The sequence below is a fragment of the Brienomyrus brachyistius genome, chromosome 19, assembly GCF_023856365.1.
Source record: "Brienomyrus brachyistius isolate T26 chromosome 19, BBRACH_0.4, whole genome shotgun sequence".
In the NCBI taxonomy this organism is placed as follows: domain Eukaryota; kingdom Metazoa; phylum Chordata; class Actinopteri; order Osteoglossiformes; family Mormyridae; genus Brienomyrus; species Brienomyrus brachyistius.
The window spans coordinates 20,563,965-20,577,575 of NC_064551.1; the positions used below are offsets into that span (position 1 = coordinate 20,563,965).

The 13,611-nt window shown below is 43.0% G+C and overlaps 2 protein-coding genes across 3 annotated transcripts; both read left to right on the plus strand.

Moving 5' to 3' along the window:
• The first annotated feature begins 1,055 nt into the window (after positions 1 to 1,055).
• LOC125714845 (R-spondin-3-like) lies at positions 1,056 to 7,203 on the plus strand. Of its 2 annotated transcripts, none has more exons than XM_048985860.1 (5): positions 1,056 to 1,652; positions 3,465 to 3,668; positions 4,206 to 4,355; positions 4,926 to 5,111; positions 6,500 to 7,203. In XM_048985860.1, exons 1-5 carry the CDS (start codon positions 1,559 to 1,561, stop codon positions 6,646 to 6,648), a joined length of 783 nt encoding a protein of 260 aa, XP_048841817.1. In that variant the 5' UTR covers positions 1,056 to 1,558; the 3' UTR covers positions 6,649 to 7,203. The 2 variants fall into 2 exon arrangements, with proteins under 2 accessions (XP_048841817.1, XP_048841818.1); XM_048985861.1 differs by having other exon boundaries at positions 1,056 to 1,261.
• A 316-nt stretch (positions 7,204 to 7,519) lies between these two features.
• LOC125714844 (E3 ubiquitin-protein ligase RNF146-B-like) lies at positions 7,520 to 12,938 on the plus strand. The gene is made up of 2 exons (XM_048985858.1): positions 7,520 to 7,711; positions 11,123 to 12,938. Exon 2 carries the CDS (start codon positions 11,124 to 11,126, stop codon positions 12,171 to 12,173), a length of 1,050 nt encoding a protein of 349 aa, XP_048841815.1. The 5' UTR covers positions 7,520 to 7,711; position 11,123; the 3' UTR covers positions 12,174 to 12,938.
• The last annotated feature ends 673 nt before the right edge of the window (positions 12,939 to 13,611 follow it).

The following is a 13,611-nucleotide window of genomic DNA, read 5'->3' on the forward strand; positions in this document are numbered from 1 at the left end:
TGTAGTATTTAAACATGCAATCATTAGGAATGTCTGGCCATTTGTAAATAAGTGTTACCATATTTTTGTATATTTTAGGTCTGAGCCTTAGTCTTAAAACTTTGAGATGTATTTTCTGTTTCACCGCCTGTTTGCGATTAAACCATTCAGCAAGTTAAGATCTACGAATCCTGCCTCCTTTTTTGGAGGTAATCCTCGCCTCAAACTGCAGGAACCCAAAAAATGTCACTGGCGAGCTTTAGTCCGTCTCTTACCATAGTCTGCCTTTGAATGGATTGCTTCCGTCTGTGATAAATGAGCTTTGATACCCTCACCAGGAAACAGATGCACATACTGCAATCCGAAAAGCAGAAATACTGCCTTTTGGATGGCATGGCAGCGGAGCAGGTCAGACGTTGCTCTGGGGCTCTCAAGAGAGAGCCAGCTACTGTCGTTTTATCTTTTAGATCATGACTATAAAGTTATATAAATACAATTCAACAGTCCCAAAGCTCAACCACCAAAAATTTCAGTTAATGAATGAATTCAAATAAGATTAAAAATAACAATAAAATACTGTTTCTTTGCTTGTTTTTTATTTGTTTTTGTGTTTTGGGTGGAATTTTGCTGGCAATTTTATTTTTTAATACTGCTGGAGAAAATCCCCCCCCCCCCCCCTCCTGGGGATCAATAAATATATCTCATCTTTAATCTCTGAGCATTATACTTTTCCCTTTTAAAACTTTACATTGTTAGCATTCATGCCATGTGGTAACTATTATTATATTATTATTATTTTATTATTATTATTATTATTATTAGTTATAGTAGTAGTAGGCTGGCCTAGTATTTACCATACCAATAATGATGATGATGATGATGATGTGCTCCCGTAGAAGTTTCTTTAAACCTTGACCGAGTAATTATAGTTAAACCTGACAAAAAGCAGGCTGAAGTGCACGCTAGTATGTATTGGATTCGGGTGGGGGGGGGGGATGTGGGCTGGAACATGGAATACATTTTGTCGAGTTAACCACCAACTAACAGGATGCTGCCAAACGGTCATGGCCCAAAAAATGAAAACAAACTATATATGCAGATTTAGCTTCAGACAAATTTCATTTACCAACAAAATTGTGACACCAAATTATTCTGTTAATACTAGATAATGCCGTAATGACCTGCATATTTTTGAAAAGAGTGGATCGGTGACGCTTTTTTAAAACTAGATATGCTATGGTTTTCAAGGCTTGTCGGAATACAAATCAAGGAATTTAAACAGGTTTGGACATTTTTTTCCCTTTAAAAAAACTTTAAGTCTGCGGTGGTGTCGTTTTTTATCTTTTATACGTTCTCCTGGATGACAAATCCACCAAAATCTTGGGCGCTTTTGCCAATCTGTCAGAATTGTTCATACTGAAAGGGATGCTGTTGCTTCAGTAACCATAATACAAATTCGATCGTTTTGTTAAACGGTGCAACAATAATTATCATTAAAAAAACACCAAAAATAACTAACTTCATCCAACTTTTGTTGGAGGACATTGCTATTGACTGACACCACAATTTCAGGATTACTATGCAATTACACTTGTTCCGAATTATTTTGATTTTGCACATAACGGAATATACTGATTTCCTGCAACGCGCAGTTGCACAGCTGCGGGACCATCGTAAGTATATTTATGATATACATGCTCATTGAGTGTATTAAGCTGTGAATTAAGATTCTTCTGACCATATCTGATGTGCCTGTTTTTACAGCAGTTGTACTGTTATATAATTCTTCCCTACAGATATAAATTGATTACTATAATGCATAACGCTTACGGTATCTCGACGTTTGACGATTAGGACGAGTAGATTCAATCTTGTTTCTTTGGTTTTGTTGTGTTGATATTTAATCGCCAACTGCGCTAATTATGAAGATACTTGCCATACTAAATAGAATCTCAGGTTATGCAGATACTTAATTCATATTAAAAGAATATTGGCTTATTTTAAACACGGACTCGATTAAAAATAATGCAGTTTTACGACAATACATTCCAAACTTCTCGTATGAATCAGATGATGTTTCCAGCATTTGAGAAAAGTCATGTTAGTTAATTAGTGTATATTTGTTAGCTCCGTCTCAACTAATAATATGTTTATTCTGGACAGCCAGTGATCTTCAAATTATTGGCAAACATTAATGACCGCAGTGCCTTACGTAAGGTACAAAATATGTGCTATTTGAAGAATATAAATTTCAAATATAGGTATAATGACCATGACTATTTACTAAAAGAGCAAGTAAATTGTTGTATATGATTACTTTAAAAACCATTACATCATTCGGATGCGTTCCAGTCTTGTCATAAGTGCACATAGATTATGTACGGTTATTAATTTTACTTCTATAATAAAAAGAACATTCGTAGCATGGTGCTGATTTCAGTTGATTGAATAACTTACATACTGATTAAAAACGTACCTATAATGATCAGAAACCGTTAAGATAAATTTTACGGATTTGTACAGCCGCGGAAAAATTAAGAGACCACAGCACATTTTTTAGTTTCACTCATTTCTCAATTTATGGCTCTGCGTCTTTGAATAATACATATTTTTTTGCAAACTGCAACCTGGTTCTTTGTTTCTCGTTGATGAAAAGTTTCTTCCTTGCTTCATGGGACTTCAGTCCTGCTCTAGGAGCCTGATATTAACTGTCCTAGCAGTGCCCTTCACATCTGCACTTAATGTTTCCAAATCATTTGATGTCATCCTTCGATTCATATCGGATACGTTTACGGTCATCTCTGAGGGTCAAAGGTCGCTTCCACCGTTGGTTTCTGGTCGTTCCCCGTTTTTCCTGCTTCACCTTGTTGTCTACTGCTGTCTTAGAAATTTTGAACCTGGAAGCATCCTGCTGCTCAGCGTAGTATTCTGCCAGCAGGACCGCAATTAAACCAGAATTTAAAAATGCTGATTTGTTTAAAAATATAATGGTCTCCTTTTTTCGAAGGCTGTATAAGAATGAAAAACACTTAATAAAACTACAAAAACACTTAATAAAAATGCAAAAAAAAAAAACTATTAGAGAACTGAGTGCTCAAAATGTAAGCTTTTGGTGGGGAACTTGTGAGAACAATATACTTCAGCGCTCATGTTCCGAAATGAGAAGATCTCTCTTACAGTGAATGACAGTGGACCGGTTGCTCGTTTAGAGCAGCTGGATACCTCCAAAAGCTCACTGACATTAAAATGACGTGTGAGTGCAGCATATTCATGTTCAGTGTCACACAGACACCACCAATGTGCAACTGTAGGGGATGCAGAACCAGATCAGAGATGCACAGAACTATACAAAAAAAAAAGCTTTTTATGAACATACAGGCCAACAGAAATTAATCTGGCCCAACATAGGCACACAGGAAACGTGTAACATCAGATCCCTCTACTTCCCTAACCGCCCCCCCCCCTCCAACCCCATCTCCCCACAGCAGGGACTCCTGAAGAATTCTGTGGGCAATTGCAGAGGGACCGCGGCTGTCTGACATGTTCACGCAACAATGGCTGCCTGACATGCAAGCCCCAGTACTTTTTCATCCTGGTGCGCCATGACATGAAGCAGACGGGTCTGTGTCTGCTCTCTTGCCCCAACGGATACTATCACACCCGCTCTCGAGACATCAACAAGTGCATGAGTAAGTCCTGCTGATTGGGTCAGAGAGATAACCAATCAGATTGTAGAGGAGGTGTGTCTAAGCAACTAGAGGATTTGGGACCAAGACATCTGATTGGTTGGTCCTGCCTCCTCTAGTTGCTTGGACCCACCTCCTCTACAATCTGAATAGTTATGTCTCTGATCCAATTGTTTTTCTTTCTTCCCTCAAAACATTTTTGTAAAACTCCCATGAGGTAGGAGAAGAAGTGATTATTCAATAAATTACATACTTCAATAACCCAGAGGAGGATGGGGTCCCCTTCCGAGTCTAGGTTCCTCGCAAGGTTTCTTCCTGCTAGAGGGAGTTTTTCCTTGCCACTGTCGCCTCAGGCTTGCTTGGTGGGGTTCTGGCCGGTTAAATGTAAAGTGCTTTGTGACAATGACAGTTGTTAAAAGCGCTATATAAATAAAATTGAACTGAAGTGACTGAAATCCGTATGGCTGCATGAGTGTTGGGAGTGATGATGAGTGATCTTCATAAATGCAAATACGAAGGTGGCCTCTCCCTCTCTGCCAGAGTGCCGCCTGGACTGCGACTGTGACTTCACAGGCAACTTCTGCACACGGTGTAGGGAAGGGCAATATCTGCACCGAGGGAAGTGCCATGGGAGCTGCCCAGAAGGGCTGGTGCCAGACAGCAGGTTGTGGGAGTGCATCCCTGCTAAAGGTGTGCAATCGAGGAAATTCCATCCCCCCTACAATGATGCCACTGGCAACAGTGATGCAACTATTACACACTAATATGTCACTTTCATGAATCAATACTGCCATAATTGTATGGAAGGCTGTGCTATTCTTACACCTTAACAATCCAACCTACACCACACTTGCTCTTGTCCACTCCTTCTGTTGTTTCAGCCTCGGACCTCTCTACCAGTCTAAAATGTTCTGTTTTCATTACTGTTCTGATAATATCATCCCACAGGGAAAGCATCTGAAATCAGCCATTTGATCATTATCTGATGGATGTGACTGATTGCAGGTTAGGGTTATATTAGATCTATACCTACTAGAGGAAGCATTGTAACATTTGTGCAAAGTAGTTCTATCTTCATAAAGAGATCATTAAGTGCATCCTCCAAGGTAAACCCCACACCCTAAGCACTACGGCTTGCAAGGACCTTTTCAGAAAAACCCAACAACTCCTCCTCTCATCCAGCTGGGTCGTGTCCATCTCACCTCCAATAAAGACAACTTCTTCCTTCAATAGAAACGGGCATTTCTCTGTCTCCCTCAGTGCACTGTGAAGTGGATGAGTGGAACGCCTGGAGTCCATGTTCTCACAGAGGAATCACGTGTGGATTCAAGGCAGGTGAACAGACAAGGGTTCGAGGCATCCTTCAGCTACCATCCCACGGCGGAAATGACTGTTCTACCACCTCTGAGACCAGAGAGTGTTTCATCAGGAAGAGGAAATGTTCAGGTAGCCTGCCTTCGGATCAATACACTGATTTCAGCAACAAGCAGGATGTGCTGTACCCCAAGACAGTCTGTGTTTTTGCTCCCTCCCAGCTCCGTACTGGGAGCAAAAATGTGCACAGTCAGAGCCAGGATGGAGCAAAAACATCAAATTTGTCAGCATGACTTGATGATTTGACTCATCATGTAAAGTTAAGGCTTCAAATCCATTTGCATGGGAATGTATCTGCTGGTTGTAGCTTAAACACATTCTCACAGCATAATGGGCCTTGCAGCTCACATTCACCACTTATTAAATTAGTTAATTAGTGAGTTAGAGTAAGAGGAAAGACAGTACACAAGACTGCCCACCAGGAATAAGCCAGTGTAATTTAGGGGTCTAATTAGATTAGCACAGTGGTCACCCTGTTTTTTTTAATTTTACATTTATTATTTTATCAGTTTCTCATTTTTTTAATTTCCTTTTATTAACTAAAACTGTGTTCCCTCATTCTGACGTCTCATCATCGCTAACCTGGAAGATCCCAATAATAAGCAACTTAGCACTCCCTGGTGGTATCACAAGGTCTTACACTCATTGCCATGTCCTCCATTCCCCTAAAAAGTGAAGTGATTAGGCATTGCTGACACACCCTAGCACACAATGCACAACAACGAAATGTGTCCCCTGCATTTAACCCATATGCGACATCGTGATATAGCAGGGGGCAGCTAATTCAGGGAGCAGTACCTTGCTTGTCGGGGATTTAAACCAGCAATCTTTCAATTACGAGTGTGCTTCCCTCACCATTAAGCCACCATGGCCCACCACTGAATGTCTATCTGCTTATCTGGGTCAGCTTATCTGGGGAGGGTGGTTTGTAAGGACCCTGTCTATACTGTACACACTGGATAATCACACACATAAAGCAGTAGCCTAACTGTATGTCTTTGAACTATAGGAAGGATCTTGGGTCCCTGTATAAACAAGAGTTCAACACAACACAACAGTTTTATGATTATTCTGCCAGCTACAAGATTTGAACCTTTCCAGACATGAGCACAGATCTCTACTGCGTTGAGGAAGAGCACACAAACTGCACACAGGCACTACAGGCAGGACTCACGCCCCTAACCCTGCAGCTGTGAAGCTACAGTGCTACCCACCACGCCACCTGTTCCCGCACGTCCCCCAGAACTGAATATGTGGAAGAAGAACAACGCTAGCAGAACCAAAGGGAGTTACAAATTATTTAACGCTGATGTAAATCTCACTGCTGAGTCAGAGGAGTAAATCCATAGCCAGCGGACTTGCACTTTCCTCAGGGTCTGTGTTTTATCTGGAATGTCATCCTGTCCCATTTCAGCTGTTTCTAACGCTGGTCACCATTCTGTTTGTGTTCATCTGTACAGGAAGACTGCACAGAGAAAAACAGAGGGGCAGGAAGAAAAAGAGGGAAGGTGGAAATATGGGAGAGTCGCCACGACTGAAAGGAGAGGGAGGCAGCGGCAGAAAAAAAATGCGGGGATGGCAGGGGGGCAGAACGGGAGTCGGCACCTAATAACAGATGGCACACAATAACATCAACCACTGTGCCAAGTGCTGCAGACAGGCAGAGGTGGAACATTCAGGTCCAGAAAGTACAAATCCAGACCACGGTTTTGTTTCAACCAACCAATTTGTCATGAAGAGTCGCAATCAGGGAGTAGTCAGTTGGTTGGTTGAATCAAAACCTTGGTCTGGATTTGTACCTTATGGACTTGAACTTCCAACTTCTGCAGATGGGAATACTGTTGTAAAGTTTATAATACAATGTATGTGCATGACAGACAATGTTAACCATTCAGGGAAAAACAATCACTGCAAGAATCCTATCTCTCCAAGTCGGAGTGAGGGATACAGCATACAGGAGTACATAAAAACTGAGTTGAGGATATTCAGAAAGGGAATATTTATGTACTTTTGCTGTATATGGAAAGTAACGCAACAAAATATAATTAATGCTGGTGTAGAATGACTCTACTTCTGTTAATGCATTTGCATATCCTTGCATACTTATATTTGTATATTTGTATCTCCAATATACACATTCAATAAAAATCGAATGAGTTTTCCATGTCTTAGACGCTATGAATTATTCTAAAATATTTTTCAAAACAGTTTTAGAACATTTTTTTATCTAAAATACTTGTATATTTACATTTTATATTGACATTAAACAGATTTTTTTCTATGTCCACTTTACTGTTTAAACAACACAGTTAATTTACCTCACCCAACCAAGCGACGGAAGTGAGTTTTATAAATACTAAACTCAAATGTCACAGATGGGTTTCAAGACAACGCAGCAGGCTGCAAAAAGCTGTTTAGGATACTCTCCATTGGTATCCCCGGTTATCTGGCATCGAATTTTGTAGTGCGTAGCGTCGTAAGTAAACGCGACGCGTCATCACGTTGCGTGTGACGTTCGTGTGTTTTTTTTGGGAGCAAGAGAAAGTAGGGCTAGGAAAGGGATTCTGTTAAATTCGTAATCAGGCTGCAATAATCGTAAATATCGTTGCGTGATTAATTGGTTACAGATGACGGGAACTGCGGCTTGCTGAGGGGCGCAGGATTCGTGACAGGTGAGCTGGGGGTGTGCTTGGACGCGGTGAGCGGTGTAGGGTGGGCCGTGATGGCCGAAGGTGGTCATACACACAACAGGTTTTATTGTTACGGCTGGGCATGAAAGACGCGAGGCCGCCGAGGTGCTTCTGCCTTTGCCGACGGACGGATCCTGCCCGCTGGCCTGGTTATGACTGGGCCGTTTTGAGGTCTGGGGCACGTTTTGATATCCCTTCTGGTTTCGATTGCGGGTTAGTCATTTTTAATTATTTTTTTTGTTCTTACTGGGCTTGTGACACCTCCTCCTCCATTTCAATGAGCTGGTCCTGCCAGCCGATCTTGGAGACAAAGACGAGTCGGGATTTGAGCACCGTCGAGCTTCTGGAAGCGGGCAGGGCGACACTGCGCGGTTCGGGCAGCCAGTCCGGTCCTTTAGGGGTCATTTTAGGGCCGGCTCCTCGGTGCACCTTTCGGCTGACCGCACTCGCACCCGGATGGCCGAGCTGTCCACCGTTAAGTGCCACTTTAAATTGGGTCGCAGTTAGTGTTTTTCGCTTAAGGCCGCCGGATCGCTTTAATTCGTGTGTTTGATTTCACCAGCAATCAGTTTTTTTTCTCACAGTACTCCAGGGACCAGGAGCCCCACCCTCTTTAGTTTTATTTTTACCGTTCAGAAGTGCGTGTGAAGGTTTTTTATTTGGTTATTTAAAATGCCTGTCATAGACCGAGGGTCAAACCCGTTCAGCTGGTTTTAGTCTTTTTAAAATCACGTTGTCTTTTTTATTATTATTGCGACTCGATTTCTTTTCCCCGCTAACTTCTAACTGCTGTTAATGGTCGCTTTTGAATGTCGTGCATACAACGCGACTAAACAGAAATTTACCCAAGTCGAATCCGATGCATTTCCTTGACTGTCCTAACGTTTTGTTATGATAGTTTTGCTGGAATCTGTTAGGATACTCAGTGGTTGCTATGGTTGTTTGTGGGGTAAATTACTAGATTAGATCATTCATAATAATTGGTTTATACACTACTCACAAAAAGTTAGGGATATACAGCTTTCGGGTGAAATTTCAGGATGAACCTAAAATGCACTATAACCTTTAAAGGTGAACTTAATGTAACCTTCCCTAAACTTTTAAATGCACATGTCCAACTTTTCAGTGTTTCAGTACTTCTTACACAACTTGCTGTTTGCTAACAAGGAGCTTGTATTTCCTGGTTCAGTCAGAATTGGTATTTAAACAGTCCTCATCATCATAATCCTGTTCACATTTTGACATCATGAGACCAAGACGACGCGTAACTATTGAGCAACAGCACCTTGACATTGCAAGGCTTCAAACAGGATGTTCTCAGATGGAAGTGACCACTGAGCTTAGAGTGTCAAAGAGCGTCGTCAGCAGGTTGCAACAGAGGTACAGTGAGTCACAGAAAGGCATATTATACGTGGACATCCTTTGCCCACATCCCACACTCATGACCGCTTCATTGTGAGCAGTGCCCTGCGGAGCCGGATGATGAATGCCGTTCAACTCCAGGCACATAAAATTTAAGGGAGGTGAGAGGCACCCAAGTGTCTGGTCAGACCATTCGAAACCATTTACATCAGTTTGGTCTGTGTGCTAGACGACCTGCACGGGCGTCATCGTCTTGCATGGGCCAGGGAGCCTTTAAACTGGACGAGGGACCAGTGGGTCTCGGTGCTGTTCTCTGATGAAGGTCGATTCACGTTGAGCAGAAACGACGGCCGCCAATGATGTTGGACGTCAAAGAGAGCGCTATGCACCAGCGACTGTTTTCGCGAGACAAGCCTTTGGTGGTGGTGTTACAGTGTGGGCAGGTGTCTCTAGTCAATACAGAACTGCCCTACACTTTGTAAATGGTACAGTGACAAGCCCATACTACCCGAATAACAACATTAATCCAGTCATCGTGCACCTGCATGAACAACACAGGCCTAATTTCATCTTCATGGATGACAATGCTCCAACTCATCGAGGTCGCGTCATTAGGGAACGGCTGTTGGAGACTGGGGTACCTCGAATGGAGCGGCCTGCACTTTCTCCAGACCTGAATCCCATAGAAACCCCATGGGATCAGCTGAGTCGCCGTGTAGAGGCTTGTAACTTTGTACCCCAGAACGTCAATGACCTGAGGGCCGCCCTTCAAGAAGAGCGGGATGCCATGCCCCAGCAGACATATAAGCAGATAAGTCGACTTGTGAACAGCATGAGACGATATTTTCAAGCTGCAATTGATGTCAAGGGCACATGACACGTTTTCGGGACGTTGACGTTCTTTGCCGTGGTATACTCACCACTGTTGTTGGCTTTTGTTTCGATAAATTGTTTGAGATGAGGAAATCACCATTGCATACTTCTACTTAAATTCCCTACTTTCATAATGTAATATCACTGTATAGTGTGAACTTTTTAGGTTTTCCATAAATTTCACCCGAAAGCAAAATATCCCAAACTTTTTGTGAGTAGTGTATATTACTGTATATTTTCTCTGACTTGTGCGTGTTGCTTTCATAAACGTTGGTGTTTCTACAGCCGAAATATAGATGCGAAATATAGTTAACGGTTTTCTGTTTGTATTACTCTAAAAATATTCTTAATTTAATGCCTACATAAGCAGAAACCTACCTGAATTACGACTCTGAGCAACCAACACTCTTATACATAGCTTATTCTGAAACGAAGCAAAGGATAAAGAGAATGCCACCTCGCTTTAAATTTGTAGAAATTGTCACATTTTACAGCTGTAGCTAGAACTCGTATTAGCTTGAATGACTGATAGTTCTGACAGTTAGCACCTAAATAATAGTTTTCAGCACAATATAAGGCAACTAAAGTTTCCAAAAAGGCCGTACAGTCTGTGCCCAAATTGCATGTGCATTGGTTTCTGAATTTGCTAAAAATTAATGTGCCATAGGGAATAGTCTAAAAAATTATGTACTAAACATAGACAAACTACCAGTACAAAGTGAAGTCACTGTCACAAGTCTAAACATATTGACAAGGATGGATAGATATGTAACAGAATTAATTGCTTAACACCACAAAATCACAGTTTCAGAAACAACTGTAGACCAGTCAGCACCTTTGTGATCCGGTCTCAATTTCACTGTGCTGGAATTTGTTTGAAGCAGTTCTGAATGCAAAGGGTGATCATGGTCCTTGATATTAAAATATTGTTACATGTTTCCGTTACCTTTGTCCATCACCTGTATCTGGGTCATGGTATGAGGTTTGTATAAGAGAGTCCAGATCTACCAGCAAATTTTTCTGACTGATTACAGGTTGTTTCGTGCATGTTTAATGCCTCGCAAATACCTATCAAAAATAGAGGGCCCCGAGGATTTGGGCCTCTGCTAGATAACCCGAGTCTATCTGCTCTGAAGTGCATTGATGTGTCTTGCGCAGGATGGCTGGCTGTGGTGAGGTTGACCAGTCTGTCAACATGCTTCCTTCAAGCCGGAAGGGAGGTGGGGAGGCGTGCTCTGGCCCGGGCAGCTCGTCCCCTGCCCTTCCAGTTCCGGAGTGTGCCATCTGCCTGCAGACCTGTGTCCACCCGGTGCGGCTCCCCTGCCGGCATGTGTTCTGCTTCCTGTGTGTGAAGGGTGCCTCCTGGCAGAGCAAGAGGTGCGCCCTCTGCAGGCAGGAGGTCCCCGAGGACTTCCTGGAGCGGCCCACCTTACTGTCACCCGAGGAGCTGAGGGCAGCGGGCCGTGGCCACGGGGACTACGCCTGGTACTACGAGGGCCGCAACGGCTGGTGGCAGTATGACGAACGCACCAGCCGCGAGCTGGAGGATGCCTACGCCAAGGGCAAAAAGAGCACAGAGATGCTGATCGCTGGCTTCCTGTATGTGGCGGACCTGGAGAACATGGTGCAGTACCGGCGTAATGAGCATAGCCGGCGCCGCAGGATGAAGCGGGACATCGTGGACATCCCCAAGAAGGGGGTAGCGGGACTCCGCCTGGATGCAGACACTGGGGCAGCGACACCCGATCGGGACAGCTCGGCTGACGGCGCGGACGCTGCGGGATCACAGGCGGGGTCTGTCCAGCCCCCCACCAGCCCCACATCCCCCTCCACTGACAGCAGCTCTGTCGAAAGCTCCCTCGCCCAGCTGCACATTTCCCTGCCGGCCAGGCAACATCGGCCCAGGGCTGAGGACGAGGAGGAGGAGGATGAGGACGAAGAGGACGAAGGCGGGGAAGTTGCCCCAAACACCTCTGTGGACGAGTCTGAGTCAGGGAGCAGCGAAGACGAGGAGTATGAGGACTATGGACGGGAGGAAGCCGACCACGATACAGCACCAAGTAGGCAGGGATTGCCACTGCAGGTTAATTTAAGAGAGAGCCAGGGGGATTTGTCGCCCCCTGGTGCTGAGTCATCCGGCAGCAGCGGTGCTGGGAGCAGCAGTAGGTCAAGGAGACCAGATGGTCAGTGTACTGTGACTGAAGTGTAACCTTTGACCTTCCTGGTCTCAAACCAACCCAACAACTGGAACAAGAAAGTTGCACTAAACAAGGTTAACCTCCACATTTCTAAAACCTGCTATTGTCTGAGTATCTAGGCACACCTGTGCTGGGATGGAGGGAAGACAAAATTTACCAATAAAGAAACAAAACTAATAATAATTAAAAAAAAAAAAAAAAAACTTAATGGAGACCAAGAAAGGTATCTTTTCAGAGTAAATCTTATGTATCTATTAATAGGGCTGATATTTTTTAGTGGTTTATTTTGTCAGTGTTTAGGCTGTTATGGACTCATTAAAAATGTATATTATGCTATTTCCTTCTGTTGGTCGGTATCCAAAATAATGTCCTAAATATATGTGCGTCATAAGCTAAGCATGGTGTTTGGGTGTTGAATTCATATTCCATCTTAATATTATATAATATGCATAACGTGCATGTGTTATCTGAGAAAGGTAATAAATCGTTTTGGCAGAAGACTCAATTTTTGTTTCTAGGATTTAGTTAAATTTTTTTGGGTCTGGTTTTGGAGTCATAATCTGGAATTGAAGATTTATGTACATTCATCTGACGTTATTTTTCATTCAGTATTTTTACCTTTTACTACCAATGTTCACTGTCCTGTGTTCGCTTCCAAATTGTCTTGCAGTCTTTTAGAAAGTATAGCTTTTCCTCTATTACTTGTTTTACTGTAATATTTTGTTACATGATTTGTAAGTTAACATTAATAAAGTGTCTCAATTTCTCATCCAAAATACATGTAGGAGTGTGATGTGGTGTTACAGCGGGCTGCAGTAAGAGCCTGACTGCAGAGCTTTCTCTAAATCCCGAATTTGTTCTGTTGAGTGACTGGACACCTTTGTGCATGTCAGTTTGGGTGTGTTTGCTGCCATCTGGTGGCTGGTTTGTGGTGCTGCAAAGCACACGCAGATAATCAGACACACAAGGGGAGGCACTTTGATGCAAAGGCACTGTACCTGTGGTTCTGTCGCAAAATCACCTAGTATGTGCTAGGAGCCTTTGACAATCAGGCCTTATTTAAAAAAATATAAACAATTGGTCTTCATATATCTTGTGGTCACCTGTCAGTCATCCAAAGGTTAACTATATAAAAAAATATTATGCTGTGTACTCTTTCCTGTAGAGGGAGCCAGAGAGTCTTTCATTAGAGATGTATAAACAAACAGAAGTGAATCGAGCACATAGGTCAGAAGTGACGCCAGGCTAAGATTTCTGGCAGCCACTTGCTATTTTAGTCGTGTTGCCTGCCAGGCCAGGGTAACACCAGCCAAAAAAACTGCTAATGAGCCATTTGCCTTCAGATATCTTAGCTGTGAAGTGTGTGTTTACATGTTGAGTGCTGGTGTGTTGCTGGCGTTTGAGGGCAGAAAAGCAGTATTTACGGCCACCGAAATGCCATTGACCGGA

Coding starts and splice junctions, on each gene's coding strand:
- LOC125714845 (XM_048985860.1), top strand. CDS start 1,559: ATGCAATTACACTTGTTCCGAATTATTTTGATTTTGCACATAACGGAA. Junction 3,669..4,205: donor AGACATCAACAAGTGCATGA/GTAAGTCCTGCT, acceptor CCTCTCTGCCAG/AGTGCCGCCTGGACTGCGAC. Junction 4,356..4,925: donor GGAGTGCATCCCTGCTAAAG/GTGTGCAATCGA, acceptor TGTCTCCCTCAG/TGCACTGTGAAGTGGATGAG.
- LOC125714844 (XM_048985858.1), top strand. CDS start 11,124: ATGGCTGGCTGTGGTGAGGTTGACCAGTCTGTCAACATGCTTCCTTCA.